Raw genomic sequence first — 12,437 nt, forward strand, 5'->3', positions numbered from 1 at the left:
AGTCGGATGTACTACTTGTACATGGTACAGGACGTACCGGTACTCGTACGAATACTTGTCCTTTTCGTCACCCATTGGGCCCGGTTTGCTTTTTCCAGTGTGTGTGCTCCCCAGTGCAACGCTGAACACGTGACTTGGGCCGCCTTGACTAGGTTGGCGGATTCCAGATACGAGGGTTTTTTCCGACCCTTTGGAGCAGGGAAGAAAGGAAGAAGACAACGTGGGCGGTGGCGATTGCGCTTATGGCCGTGGGCTCCATGTGATTTCACCGTCTCAGAGCCGTCACAAGCACGGGGCTCGAAATAATACCATTGTTTGTGGTGTTTAATTTCGTGTCTGCTTGTAGTGTACCGCCGTAGCTACAAGTACTGTACTCGTACATTAGACGGTTCTTTGTCTGTTGAGGTGTGGTGTACAGTATCAAGTGCAATGCGAGTATCGTTCCGTAAGTGAGAGCAACAATCTGGGATCGTGTTTGCCCACTCGCCGTATAAATGTCCAACAAACGTATGCACCGAGTGTGTGTATTACAAAGGAGACTTTTGATGAGCCCTCCGGCGCCCTCTGCGTTCCTCCCAAAAAAAATCAAAAAAAAGGCTTGTTGTTTTCATTACGTCATAAAAGTTTACCTGGGCAAAAAGTCAAACGGTGGATCATAGCAACAGTCGTCAGAAGCGCTTTTCACACAAAAATACGCCCGCCAGACGTCCACATAGGCCCCTCCTCCCCGTGAATCGCCCCGAGGAGCCCCATGTCAGACCCCAACCCCCCCGCCGAACGCCCGGACCGTTCGCTCCACAGCGCCAGAGCCCTCCACCACACTGGCATGTCTTCCACAACCCCTGGGTCGGGCTCTCCGTCGCGCACCTCCACGCCCGTGCTCACCCACACCAGCAGCCATACGTCGGTCAAGGAAACGTCGTATGTCAACCTCGACTACGACCCCGTCTCCGGACGCACCACGCTCAACACGTACGAAGTCATCAAGGAGCTGGGCCGAGGCCAACACGGCAAGGTCAAGCTAGGACGAGACCTGACCACGGGCGAGTACGTGGCCATCAAGGTCGTGGATCGCCTGGGAAAACCCAAGCTCGGCAAGTACGCCCAGCTGCGCAAAGATCCGTCGGACAGAAACGTGCACGAAGAGGCTGTCAAACGCGAAATTGCCATTCTCAAAAAATGCGAACACCCACACATTGTGCGACTGCTGGAGGTAATGGATGACGTCAAGTCGCGCAAAATCTTCATGGTGTTGGAATACTGCGAAGGAGGCGAACTGGTGTGGCAGAACGACGACGGTACGCCCTCCATGACCATGGACGAAGCCAGACAGGTGTTCAGAGACGTGCTCTTAGGTCTGGAGTACCTGCACTTTCAGGGAATCATTCACAGAGATATCAAGCCCGCAAATCTGCTCCTGTGCCACAAACAGGTCAAGATTTCGGACTTTGGCGTGTCTTTCACCTCTGCCGGAGATACCACAGATGAGATTGAGCTGGCCAAAACAGCAGGAACCCCTGCCTTCTTTGCACCGGAGCTGTGCCAAAACAACCCCGGTAAGGGCAACTGCGTCACCAACAAAATTGACATTTGGGCCCTGGGCGTCACTCTGTATTGTCTGCTGTTTGGAAAAGTGCCCTTCTCTGCCGACTCTGAATACGAACTATTCGAGGTCATTTGCAGAGACCAAGTCACCTTCCCCGATACAGACGACGACGCCAGTGGTAGCACAAAGACAGATAGCGCCCCCGGTAGCGCAATCAGCACCACTGCGCCCCAGTCTCTTTCCGTGCAAACATCCTCTTTCTCTCCCACTTCGGAGTCTTCGCAGTTCTCCCAGAGCTCCGAGAGCGAACGAAGCATCACCTCCCCCACCTCCCAGGCATCTTCTTTTTCCACAGCATCTCTTTTGACATCATCCCGCCACGGCTCCAGGGCCAATCTTTCTGGAGCCACCTCTCGAGCGACTAGCAGAGACGCCACAACAGCGCACTCGAATGCCACAGCCACACGAGAGCCTCGAGATCTGTCGCAAGCGCGAATGTCGTCACGATCGTCACTATCACGGTACTTTCACCGGGAGAGACACGACTCGTCGTCTTCTCAGTTGAGCTCTCCTCAGCAACATCATCTCAGTAAGCCCGAACTCCCACCTATTCAGGCTTCGGCCAATACGGACATGCAGCTTGCGCACGATCTCATTCTCAAGCTGCTCGAAAAGGACCCTAACAAACGCATCACAATCCAGGAAATCAAGGATCACCCATGGACGCAAATGAACATGTGCAACGAGGAGGCCAGGGAGTTCAACGAGGCCTCCAACGACGAGCAGCGTATCGAAATCACCAACGAGGACCTGCAGACCGCTGTCAGCGGCATTGGCTCGAAAATCAGAAAGGGCCTCACCAAGCTGGGCACATCTGCGTTGGCCTTTGCTGGAATAAAGCGCCGGGGAAGCGGAGCCTCTACCACAGCTTCAACTACCCGAGGCTCCACTCCTGTGGGCTCTCCTGCATCTTTCCAGCCCGGAACCTCGGCGGCAACCTCGGCGTCTACGTCATGTATTCCAGACTCTCTTCCCGAGCCTTTGCCCTCTTCTGTTATGTCGAACCAAAGTGCTCCCCCCATGTCTGCATCGACTACAAATGTGCCCGACCACAACCCACCCCCGCAGATGGTTATCAATCCTCCCGTGGTTGGCTTTTCTGCTGATGACGATGACGACGACTTGGAAACACCCACCATCAAGGGCATGCCCAAATTTGGAGACACTGTCATCACTGAGGGTCTTCTTAAGTCGTCACTAGCGTCCGAGATCTTTGATCTTCAGAACGGACCCTGGGCCCAGTCGTCCGACATTGCGTCCCCTCGTTTCCCTCCCATTCTCAGTTCTAGACAACTGCGTCAAGAACCACAGGCATATACATCTCTGGACCCTGGCCGAGCATCGTCCGACCGTGCCTCGCCTTCGTACGAGAAAAAGTCGTTTGATGCTCCCCAGCGGCCCTCCTACGACCGACAAAACTCCGGTGGTTCTCGTTTGGACCCCGGAAGCCGGTCGTTCCTTCCCCTGACCTCAGCCGAGCGTCCTCCTCACATCATTGAGCGTCCCTCTGTCTCGCGAGGTCTCTCCATCGACTCCAACGACTCCTCCATCTCTTCGTCTTCTTCTACGGGCGAACTGGAGCTCGTTGTGGGCCGGAAGGGACCCGGCGAGTTCTCTTCTTCCATCACTTCTGGAGGAGGAGACACGTCCGACATGCGACGTCCTCGTCTCGTGTCGGACTCCCAGATTGATCGCACCTTTGAACGGTCTCATAACGAAGCTGTCATGCCCAACATTGAGGACATTGAAATGGAAGATCCCTTTGGTGGCGAGCCAGACAACATGTCCACCATCCACTCTGCGCACCCCAGCATTTCTAGCGAAGCCCGGAGCTTGGCAGCAGGAAGCACAACCAGCGCAGGCAGCGATGGAGGCGGACGAAAACGGTCGTCGACCATTACAAACGGAATCTTGCAGAGACAACGACCCACGTTTGATTTATAGGCGGGACCACAGGGGAAGATCATCATCATGATCATCCAGATGCATTCGCAGATGTAGTGTAACGTCACCACTACAGGTAAATAGAAGACAGTAGCAAAATGACATGCGTACTTAATGAGTTTGGCCGCAAGTATAGGGCAAGGATGTGTATCTGCTACACATCATGTAAAAAGTATGTTGGCACTGTCATACAGTAGAAGCAGTTATTTATGTAGAACGATGACAACTGGTTGATATTGAAATACATTATATAGTCTAGTTTTTACTCTAGCTACAAGTTTACTCGAGAGTATTGAGCTGCTTGGCAAGATCCTTGACGGACTCCTCCAGAGTATGGTACTTAAGCCCGCTCTGCTTGTTGGTCAGAGAGTTGTCGTACTTGGGAATGGTAGAGTGAAGAGGGACCCCCGATCCAGGCTCTCCCACAGGAATCTTGCCCTTGAACTCGTCCATCTCATTAAGCACGTCCAGCACGTCCTGCGGAGTGAAGATGCCTCCCACTGTGTACCATCTGGAGTTTGCAGACTCCTCGGGTCGCTCCAGAGCTCTAATGTGTCCCTCGGCCACGTCTCGCACGTCCACCCAGTAAGTAGGACCGGCCTTTCCAATGGTGCTGGACTTGATGATGTCCCACACAATCTTGTTGGAGGTGTTGAGGGTGGCAGCGGAAACGTCGTGCTTCATGGGTCCAAACACGTAAGGAGGGTTGATGGCCGTGAGACGGAACTTGGGGTTCTTTTCCTTCTGGAAGTTCCACATGGCCTCCTCGGCAAACTGCTTGGAAGCCTTGTATGTCGAGGCGGGGTTGTTGATGGCCTCCTCCCAGGGCACGTTGGACCAGCACTTTTCGGTGTACACGGTCTCCGGGTCCTTATGTCGGGCGTCGTAGTATGTGATGGCGGCGTTGGAGGAGGTGATTACCACGTGTTCGACGCCAGGTCCGTGCTCCTGCGCAGCCTCCAGAATGCCTCGGGTGCCGTTGATGGCGGGATCCAGAATCTCCTTCTGGGGATCCTTGGGGTTGAGGAAGAAGGGCGAGGCGGTGTGCAGAATGTGGGTGATCTTGTGGTTCTTGAGGGCATTGTTGAAGGCGTCCTTCTGGGCCACGTCCGGCACAATCTCAAACTTGAGGTCGTGACCAGGGTACTTTTCAGCAAGGAACTTGGCCTTGTTGTCGGATCGCACTGTGGTGACGACAGGAATGCCCCGCTTGACGAGTCCGTCGAGAATGTGGGCGGCAATGAATCCGGAGCCGCCGGTGAGAAGAACGAGCATTTTTGAAAGAATTGACGTTGTAAAAATGGAGGACAGAAGACCTGTCAATATCGGATAAACTAAACGGCACTTGATGCGCTTGTATCATGTACCTTTTGAGTTTGGGTTGGCTGGGCTGAAGATATGAGATAACGGAGGAGAATAAAACTGTGTACTGTAAGTTGCACTTTCATATTATATCCATTATAATTGAAACATGAGGAGAATGGGAGTATAATGGTGTTGTTTTTATTGCCTTGAGACTTCTACTTGTCTTGTTATAGCCCCCCTTGTTGCCTCCTCCGAAACTCAATCAAGCTTGGCGAACTGGCCAACAGAGGAAACACACGATATAAGTATGTACGAGCACTTGTACGGTATATTAGATGGATATCCTGAGAGCTCTGATCGAACTTTACACGATTGATTCCACAAAACTCATGAATACTTCTCCACTCTTGTGTCATAGAGAGATTGTAGAAAACACCCAACGGCTTTCTTACAGTGTGTATGTACTGTGCTCAACTACTTGTACAGTCTTGTTTTACAGCTGAAAATGACTTGCCGTTAGGATCTACAAGTATATTCATTCAGGTTCATTGCAATATTTCCATCTCCTACTTGTTCAATAAGTACTTGTACTTGTACAAATACTCTTTTCTTTTCTTCCTCTTCCACTCTCCCTCGTTCCTGATTCACACCCATCGGCACTTCACTCTCCATGCGGCTATTCTCTTACAGCACCTAAATGGGACCCCGATGATCCATGAACTTTCATGTGAATTTGGCAATGCAAAACAGAAAAAAAAATGAGACTCCAGCGAAGTTGTTGTACACGCAAAAATACTTGTACTTGAGAGTGATTGGATCAAAATTGGGTCACGTGATACACAACAACAACAACATACACGTCCCCGCCAACACCACGGGACAACCTCTTCCTCCGTCCCCACACATCCTTCTTATCAATCTAGATCTCACTCATGTCCCCGCCAAGCTGTGGCTAACAAGAGTGAACCTTGTGTTGGAGTCACCTCGAACTTAAATTCTTAAGAAGGGCAAGGCTGAAAAATAACCACCTGAGATCATCTGTTGAACTCTTCATCGACCCCCCGACATGTCTATTCCCGCTCATCTCCAGATTCTGCAGCCCTCGGAGCTCGAGGCGCTCAAAAAGCTGCAGGACGAGCTGCCCAAGATCCTCGAGAAGACCGATTACAATGAGATGTACGGACACAAGCTGAGCGAGGCTGAGGATGGACCTGGCAAGGCCTACAGCGAGGTCAAGCGGGATATCATTCTGCTCAAGTTCCTCAAGGCTCGTGATTACGACATTGCGCAGACCAAAGACATGCTCACCGACGCCCTCAAGTGGCGAAAGGAGTTTGACCCCCTGGACTGCGCCTCGGCTAAACACGACTCCAAGTTTGACAAGCTGGGCGTGATCACAGATAAGGGAGCAGGAGGAGAGCCCCAGGTGACCAACTGGAACTTGTACGGAGCCGTTTCCAACCGAAAAGAGATTTTTGGTGACCTCAAGGGCTTCCTCAGATGGAGAGTCGGCATCATGGAGCGATCTCTTGCTCTGCTGGACTTCACCAAGCCCGGAGCAGGCTCAATGCTGCTGCAGATTCACGATTACAAGAATGTGAGCTTTCTGCGTCTGGATGCCGAGACCAAGGCTGCCTCCAAAGAGACCATTCGGGTGTTCCAGAGCTACTATCCCGAGACTCTGGAGCGAAAATTCTTTGTTAATGTGCCTACACTGATGCAGTTTGTGTTTGGATTTGTCAACAAGTTCTTGTCTCGAGAGACCGTGGCCAAGTTTGTTGTTTACAGCAACGGCAAGGATCTCCACAAGAGTCTTGGAAGCTGGGTTCCCGCCGAGTATGGAGGTAAGGGTGGTCCTCTTTTGGAAATGGCCATTAGCGATCACCCTGTTCAGGAGGCTGAGACTAAGGAGACTAAGGAGAAGGAGAAGGAGACAGAGAAGCCCGTTGGTACTTCCGAGACCGATACTGTCGGTGATGCTGCCGAGCCTGCTCCTACTGAGCCTGCTGCCGAGACTGTTCCTACTACCGAGCCTGCTCCTACTGAGCCTGCTGCCGAGACTGCTCCTACTGAGTCTTCTACCGCGCCTTCTGCCGAGCCTGCTGCTGAGACCGCTGAGCCTGTTTCCGAAGGTGCCAAGGTCGCTGCCCAGTAAGAATGACGGTGTTTATGACGATCTAACGACCCACAGTAAATAGTTTTAATGAATTACGATGTTTGGAAGTTAGCTGCACTTGTATGTACATACTGTAGCTACAAGTAGTATGAGTATCAGTCGTATTAGACATGAGGACAAGTGAATGGATGTTGGCTGAATGATAAAGCAGTGAAACAAAATCACATGACCACGTTACATATATCCACTTCTCTTCTATGACGCAGCTACGAGTACAATTTCAGGCTCATTGCGCCCTTCTCACCCCCCACTCTCAGTTAGACTTCAGGCATGCAGGGCGACGCGTCCTTGGAAAATTATAGACGGAATCAATTTAGGCAGATCCAGCAGCACTGACATCACACGACATGACCGAGGAGCTTGAGGAAACGATTTCCAATCTCAAGGGAGATCTGCTGGACATGCAGGAGCTCATTCTCAAAAAGGACCGGGAGATTCTGTGGCTGGGAGACGAGATGAAACGACTCAAGAAGGCTCTGGAGAAGGCCCAGAGCAACAGCGTGGGTGAGAACCGTCAGGCGGGTTCTAATTCACAGCAGAAGGCGACTACTTACAGTTTACAAGACAGTGATAAATTGGGTAAGTCGGGCAAGTCGGGCACTCAGATTGAGTCTCCCAAGCAACTTGAGCAGCATGGCACGAAACCCGTTGACAGTGTTTCACCAGAACCCAAGCCCATGGCTCCACCAACCTCTACAGTTCGTTCAACAACTCCTACAACAGCGTCGTCGACTGCTTCTTTGACAAAAAAAGAGTGGACGCCATACGAGCGAAAAGACCCGCTGATGGAGTTTGACGACATTCCTGGAATGGACGACTATGATGCTCATCTGGACGAACTGCTCAACGGAGGACGACCCACTACACCTCCTCCAGTGTCTCAAAAGCCCGAGGCTGTGGTGCAAGCCACGACACCCGTGCGAGCCAAATCAGCTCCACAGGTACTGGGCACTCCGGAAAAGACTCGACAGAAGAACCTGGACATCTTGCACCAGGCACGCCAGAACCAGCTTCAAGAACAGCGGAAGGAGGAAGAAAGGAAGGAGTATGAGCGTCGTAATCTTGTGATTAAACCCGTCGAATCGATGGTAAAGAGAGAACAGGACCACGGTGCTTTTGCTAGAAGTATGATTGAGAAGACCGCAAAGTCGAAATCTCAACATGACACCAAAGAGAAGCAGCTGCAGAAAAAACTGGATAACAAGGCTGCGGAATTGTCAGGAAAGAGAATCGGAAAGCAGCAAAGCAAAGACCTACTGACTAAGTTCTTTCGTGGAGGACGAGAGGAACGTGAAAGGGGAGTCTTGGCTATTGGTGAGGATACTGCACAGCAAGAGAACGACCCATTTGCCGACGAAGAGGATATCTACAGTATGAATGAAAACCAGATGTTCTATCAAGGTAAAGCTGAAGATCCAGCGGCCTTGAGACGTGAAGCTGACATGAAAAAGAAGGACCTTGACGAGACGTCTCTCTTCTTTCTCAGAGAGCGGTTTCTATCACCGGAAGAAATCGACATAATGACAGAAGACATGAAGGTCTTCTCAGTCACTGAGTGCCTACGAGCAGCACGAGGAGGAACGGATATGGATGAGCCCAGCTTCGCTGTTTGCGGTGTGATTACCAGCGCCAATGTGCAAATGTACAACTACGGAGGTAGCACCAGGAAGGTCATTAAGATGAGAATAGCCGATCTTGCGACACTGAAGGAGGAGTGGACTGTGTCTCTGTCATGCAGAAAAGACGCCACGGATCGATGTTTGCATTGGCGGCCAGGATCTGTTGTGATTCTAGTGAACCCTGTGCTTGAAAGGTTCTATGTCACCAACAAGGATTCTGGTAAGAAGCAGGAGGAGACGGGCTTCTCTATTAACTCTGGCGACAGCAATCTGGCTTTTGAGATCGGTATGACAGCCGACATTGGGCGTTGTGAGGCCAATACTCGGTCTGGAGAACAATGCAAGCGAGTCATTTACAAGCGGAAGCTGGACGTGTGTATTCAGCACGCGGAGATACGAGAACGAGAAAAGAAGAAGAAGGAGCAAATGGCCAAAAACGGAGTTTCGCGACTCAAGACTATTGATGGATCGTCTGCACCGCCCACATCGACCAGATCCGAATTCAACTCCGTACCAAGTCTGGTGAAGGGCACCAAGATCACGTCTTTTAAACCTCAGGGACAGCCCATGCAAAGCAAGTCTTTCAAGCGGCCTGCCGAAGAGGAACTTCGCAGACAAAGGAGGGAGAACGAAAAGATCACCGAGGAGCTTCTCAAAAGCAACCCTCGGGTGGCAGAGACTGTGTTTGGTAAACAAGACAGCAAGAGAGTACCTCTGCCGAAGCACATGAGTCAGCACCGGCATCCAGATGATATCAAGGTGTCTCGGTACCAGGACGACAAGCGCATGAGCGACTACGTTCTTCAGAAGCCGGACAGGAAGAAAGCCAAATCTGCATCTTCCACAGCTTCTAATGAGTCTTGTTCTATTCCGACAGGGCCAAGAGCTATGACTGAGGGCACCAAATCAGTAGTTGCCGAAGCTGCTCGAAAACAGGTTCTATTGGCTCGAAATCAGGGGTTTCTTGACGACGACTCAGACTCCGACGGGCTTGAGATTGTGTAAACACCTATAGCATATTATTTATTGACAGCATTTCTACTTATATTTACTGTCGTACCTCGTAATGTTCAAAAGTCTTGTATATCAAACAACAATATCAACCTCCATACCAAGGTCAATATCAACCATCCCATCACTAGTCAAAATGAAGCCGTCTACACAGATGACGGAGTCTTTGGGGGTCTCCAATCGCACATTCTTGGCTTTGATGTAGTCGACATTTTTCTCCCTCACATGCGTGCCTCCATTGTACGCCATGACCATGTATTCCATGAGATTATCTGGGGCATCGATTCTGACGAGATTCAGACTCTTGCAGTCTCCCTCTGGGCTGATTGTGAATCCAGGCTCCAGCATCTTCATGGTAGTGAACAGCACGTACGATGTTTCTTCGTTAGGTAGCGGTACCTCGCTTCTGTCCAGGTAGATCTTACTCTTGTATTTCTGCGGTTGTTCCAGCAGCTGTTTGGCAACCACTTGAAACCGTTCGTTTCCCAGCTTTCTGTACTCGGGGGTATCGCTCTGAGCAATGAGATTGGCATGGAACCCGTAGGAGATGACCACCAATGAGTACAGACTCTTGTCGCCTGTGGTTGCAACGTAGATGGGGAACTTTTCTGGTTTACCCAGAAAGAAGCGTTCAATGGCAGATTCGACGCTTCCCAGCTCCAGAGAGTTGGCCAACGCGTTTCCCGTGCCTGCAGGAATGACGGAGATGGTTCCCTCAAAGTGTTTGGGGTCCTTGAGTCCGTTCAGAAACTCATGGATGGAGGTGTCACCTGAAATGAACAGATACGAGCCGCCTGTCGAGTCCAGAGATGCTGCAAACTCTGCAATTGTTGTCGGGCTGGTCGTCTCAATGTATTTATGTTTGATTCCAGCCGCTTCCAACAGTGGCTTGAGAGCTGTGGAGTATGTATTTGACCGGGCCTTTCCGGCCTTGACGCTGTCAATCACGGTGAGATTGTCGAAATGAGGAAGGTGTTTGACCGGAGCGAAGCCGGACGCGGCTTCACACTCGACAGCCGCGTCATTGGCGATTTTCCAGCCCTTTCCGTCGATAACGAGTCCCATATCTGTGGAGGTTAAGTGGATTGATAATGCAGGCTCGAAAACATGGTGCCAAGTCACGTGGCCGCCGGGGCGGATGTGGGGGAGGTCATAATCTGTGCCACACAAAATGTAAACATTAATAACCAAAATATTGGACCGAAAACACACCCATTCGAACCGTTTGCTGTTGTCTGACTCCACTCAGATCTTTACAGTATATTACTGTCCATGTTCAGACTTCCCATTGTTTGTTTGGTGCCCACAACAAAGTCTATCGGAAGCTTAAATATATTTATTTGGCGTGTGGATGTGCATGTTAGCCAACCGTTCCTTGCTACAAGTAGACGACATTTGCAAGAGAATTGAGACGGTCATACACACACGGATTCCACACACATGTCCTCTAGACGCCCCAGACGAATCAAAAAAACGCCCTTTCTCACCAAGGTCAAAAGCTTTCCCTTTGATCTCTTCCTCAGCATCAATGAATCGCTAGCGGTGCTGGAACTCGACAACCTACCTCAGACCTACCACATCTACCTGGGTCTGGCGGCAGACATTACCATGATTCTCATCCGGCTCTATTTTGTCAGATTCGAAACCAAAAAGAAGAGAGACGCGGCATTGTTCCACAGCATTGGAAACAACAAGGCTCGGGGCGGTTCGGGATACTACTCTCTGAGTGCACAAGCAGCAGCCAAGAGACGATCCAGCAATGCAATCTACTCGATTCTGATGATGACGGCTCTGGCTCTGTTTGCAATCTCTGTCATCAATATGCTAGTCTGCTTCCTCCAGACAAAAAAGTACACGCTGTTTGGGAGAGATGTCTCCAACGTCCCCGGAACCCCCTCGGCCGCTCTAGAGCCTCTGGAAACACCTTGCGACGACCTGAACCAGTCTGGGGAAGCCCAATTCAAAACCATGATAAAAAAACGACTCTCCGGATTTATGAGCCCGGCTCCTGCTCCTCCAGTAGTCGACCCTACCACGACTGATAGACCCACTCGAGTGTGGGTGCTCAACGTGTGGGAGCCGTCTCTGTTCCATCTCAACATATTTGCGCTCTTCTCGCCTATACATGTCATTGCTCTGTGGTTCGGTCCGCTAAGCTTCGTCCAGGTCTTCATTACTCTGCCCGCCTTTTCTTTCGCTCTGTATGCCATGAGCCACATGTTCCTGGTCTACGTCAAGGACAAGAACATCATCTCGGGCGAGGTGCTCGGCGAGTTTGACAAGAAAGTCGTGCATCCTCTACTTGGAGTGATCAAGCAAGACGCTGCTGTTGGAGCTGACGGATCTTGTGAGTTCTACGACGCTGCGCTGGATAACAAGTCTGTTTACAGAGAGGCCGGCATGGCACCCAGCAAGCCTCCTACCCCTGTCAAACTGGACACCCCGACTCGTCGACGGACGTTCGTGCCTACTTCCGGACAGCTCCCCGGAGCAGGTGCCCAAGCGGGTGACGGACTTCGCCATTTCTCCCACAGACTGATGGATGACCGACGAGGCTCTTCAGGATACACCCCGTCCAGCTTCGGCAACACCGGACCCAGTGTGCCCAACCATACCACATTGTCTGGATCTCCTGTTGGCCGTCCTTGGAGGAGAAAGCAGTAGTGGACGTATAAATACGGCCCAACTACCAGTATATATTTAATTAATGCATTCCTTCATAATGAATATCGCCGCCCTATAGTGAGCGCTGACGTGCAGTTGAAGTGTTCGTACT

The 12,437-nt window shown here is 51.1% G+C and overlaps 6 protein-coding genes across 6 annotated transcripts; 4 read left to right on the top strand and 2 right to left on the bottom strand.

Annotated features, from left to right (window-relative positions):
• Positions 1-751: 751 nt before the first annotated feature.
• On the top strand, positions 752-3,550 carry YALI1_D11302g (uncharacterized protein; the record flags this gene model as incomplete). Its single annotated transcript, XM_502591.3, has 1 exon — positions 752-3,550. The coding sequence occupies one exon, from the start codon at positions 752-754 to the stop codon at positions 3,548-3,550; it is 2,799 nt and encodes a 932-aa protein (XP_502591.3).
• Positions 3,551-3,829: 279 nt separating this feature from the next.
• On the bottom strand, positions 3,830-4,825 carry YALI1_D11343g (uncharacterized protein; the record flags this gene model as incomplete). The annotated part of the gene is made up of 1 exon (XM_502592.3): positions 3,830-4,825. The coding sequence occupies one exon, from the start codon at positions 4,823-4,825 to the stop codon at positions 3,830-3,832; it is 996 nt and encodes a 331-aa protein (XP_502592.1).
• A 1,096-nt stretch (positions 4,826-5,921) lies between these two features.
• YALI1_D11354g (uncharacterized protein) lies at positions 5,922-7,010 on the top strand (the record flags this gene model as incomplete). The annotated part of the gene is made up of 1 exon (XM_502593.3): positions 5,922-7,010. The coding sequence occupies one exon, from the start codon at positions 5,922-5,924 to the stop codon at positions 7,008-7,010; it is 1,089 nt and encodes a 362-aa protein (XP_502593.3).
• Positions 7,011-7,378: 368 nt separating this feature from the next.
• Positions 7,379-9,655, top strand: YALI1_D11368g (uncharacterized protein; the record flags this gene model as incomplete). Its single annotated transcript, XM_502594.3, has 1 exon — positions 7,379-9,655. One exon carries the CDS (start codon positions 7,379-7,381, stop codon positions 9,653-9,655), a length of 2,277 nt encoding a protein of 758 aa, XP_502594.3.
• Positions 9,656-9,736: 81 nt separating this feature from the next.
• YALI1_D11402g (uncharacterized protein) lies at positions 9,737-10,726 on the bottom strand (the record flags this gene model as incomplete). Its single annotated transcript, XM_502595.3, has 1 exon — positions 9,737-10,726. One exon carries the CDS (start codon positions 10,724-10,726, stop codon positions 9,737-9,739), a length of 990 nt encoding a protein of 329 aa, XP_502595.1.
• A 375-nt stretch (positions 10,727-11,101) lies between these two features.
• YALI1_D11406g (uncharacterized protein) lies at positions 11,102-12,325 on the top strand (the record flags this gene model as incomplete). Its single annotated transcript, XM_502596.3, has 1 exon — positions 11,102-12,325. One exon carries the CDS (start codon positions 11,102-11,104, stop codon positions 12,323-12,325), a length of 1,224 nt encoding a protein of 407 aa, XP_502596.3.
• Positions 12,326-12,437: the final 112 nt, after the last annotated feature.

Source organism: Yarrowia lipolytica, chromosome 1D (assembly GCF_001761485.1).
Source record: "Yarrowia lipolytica chromosome 1D, complete sequence".
Lineage (NCBI taxonomy): Eukaryota > Fungi > Ascomycota > Dipodascomycetes > Dipodascales > Yarrowia > Yarrowia lipolytica.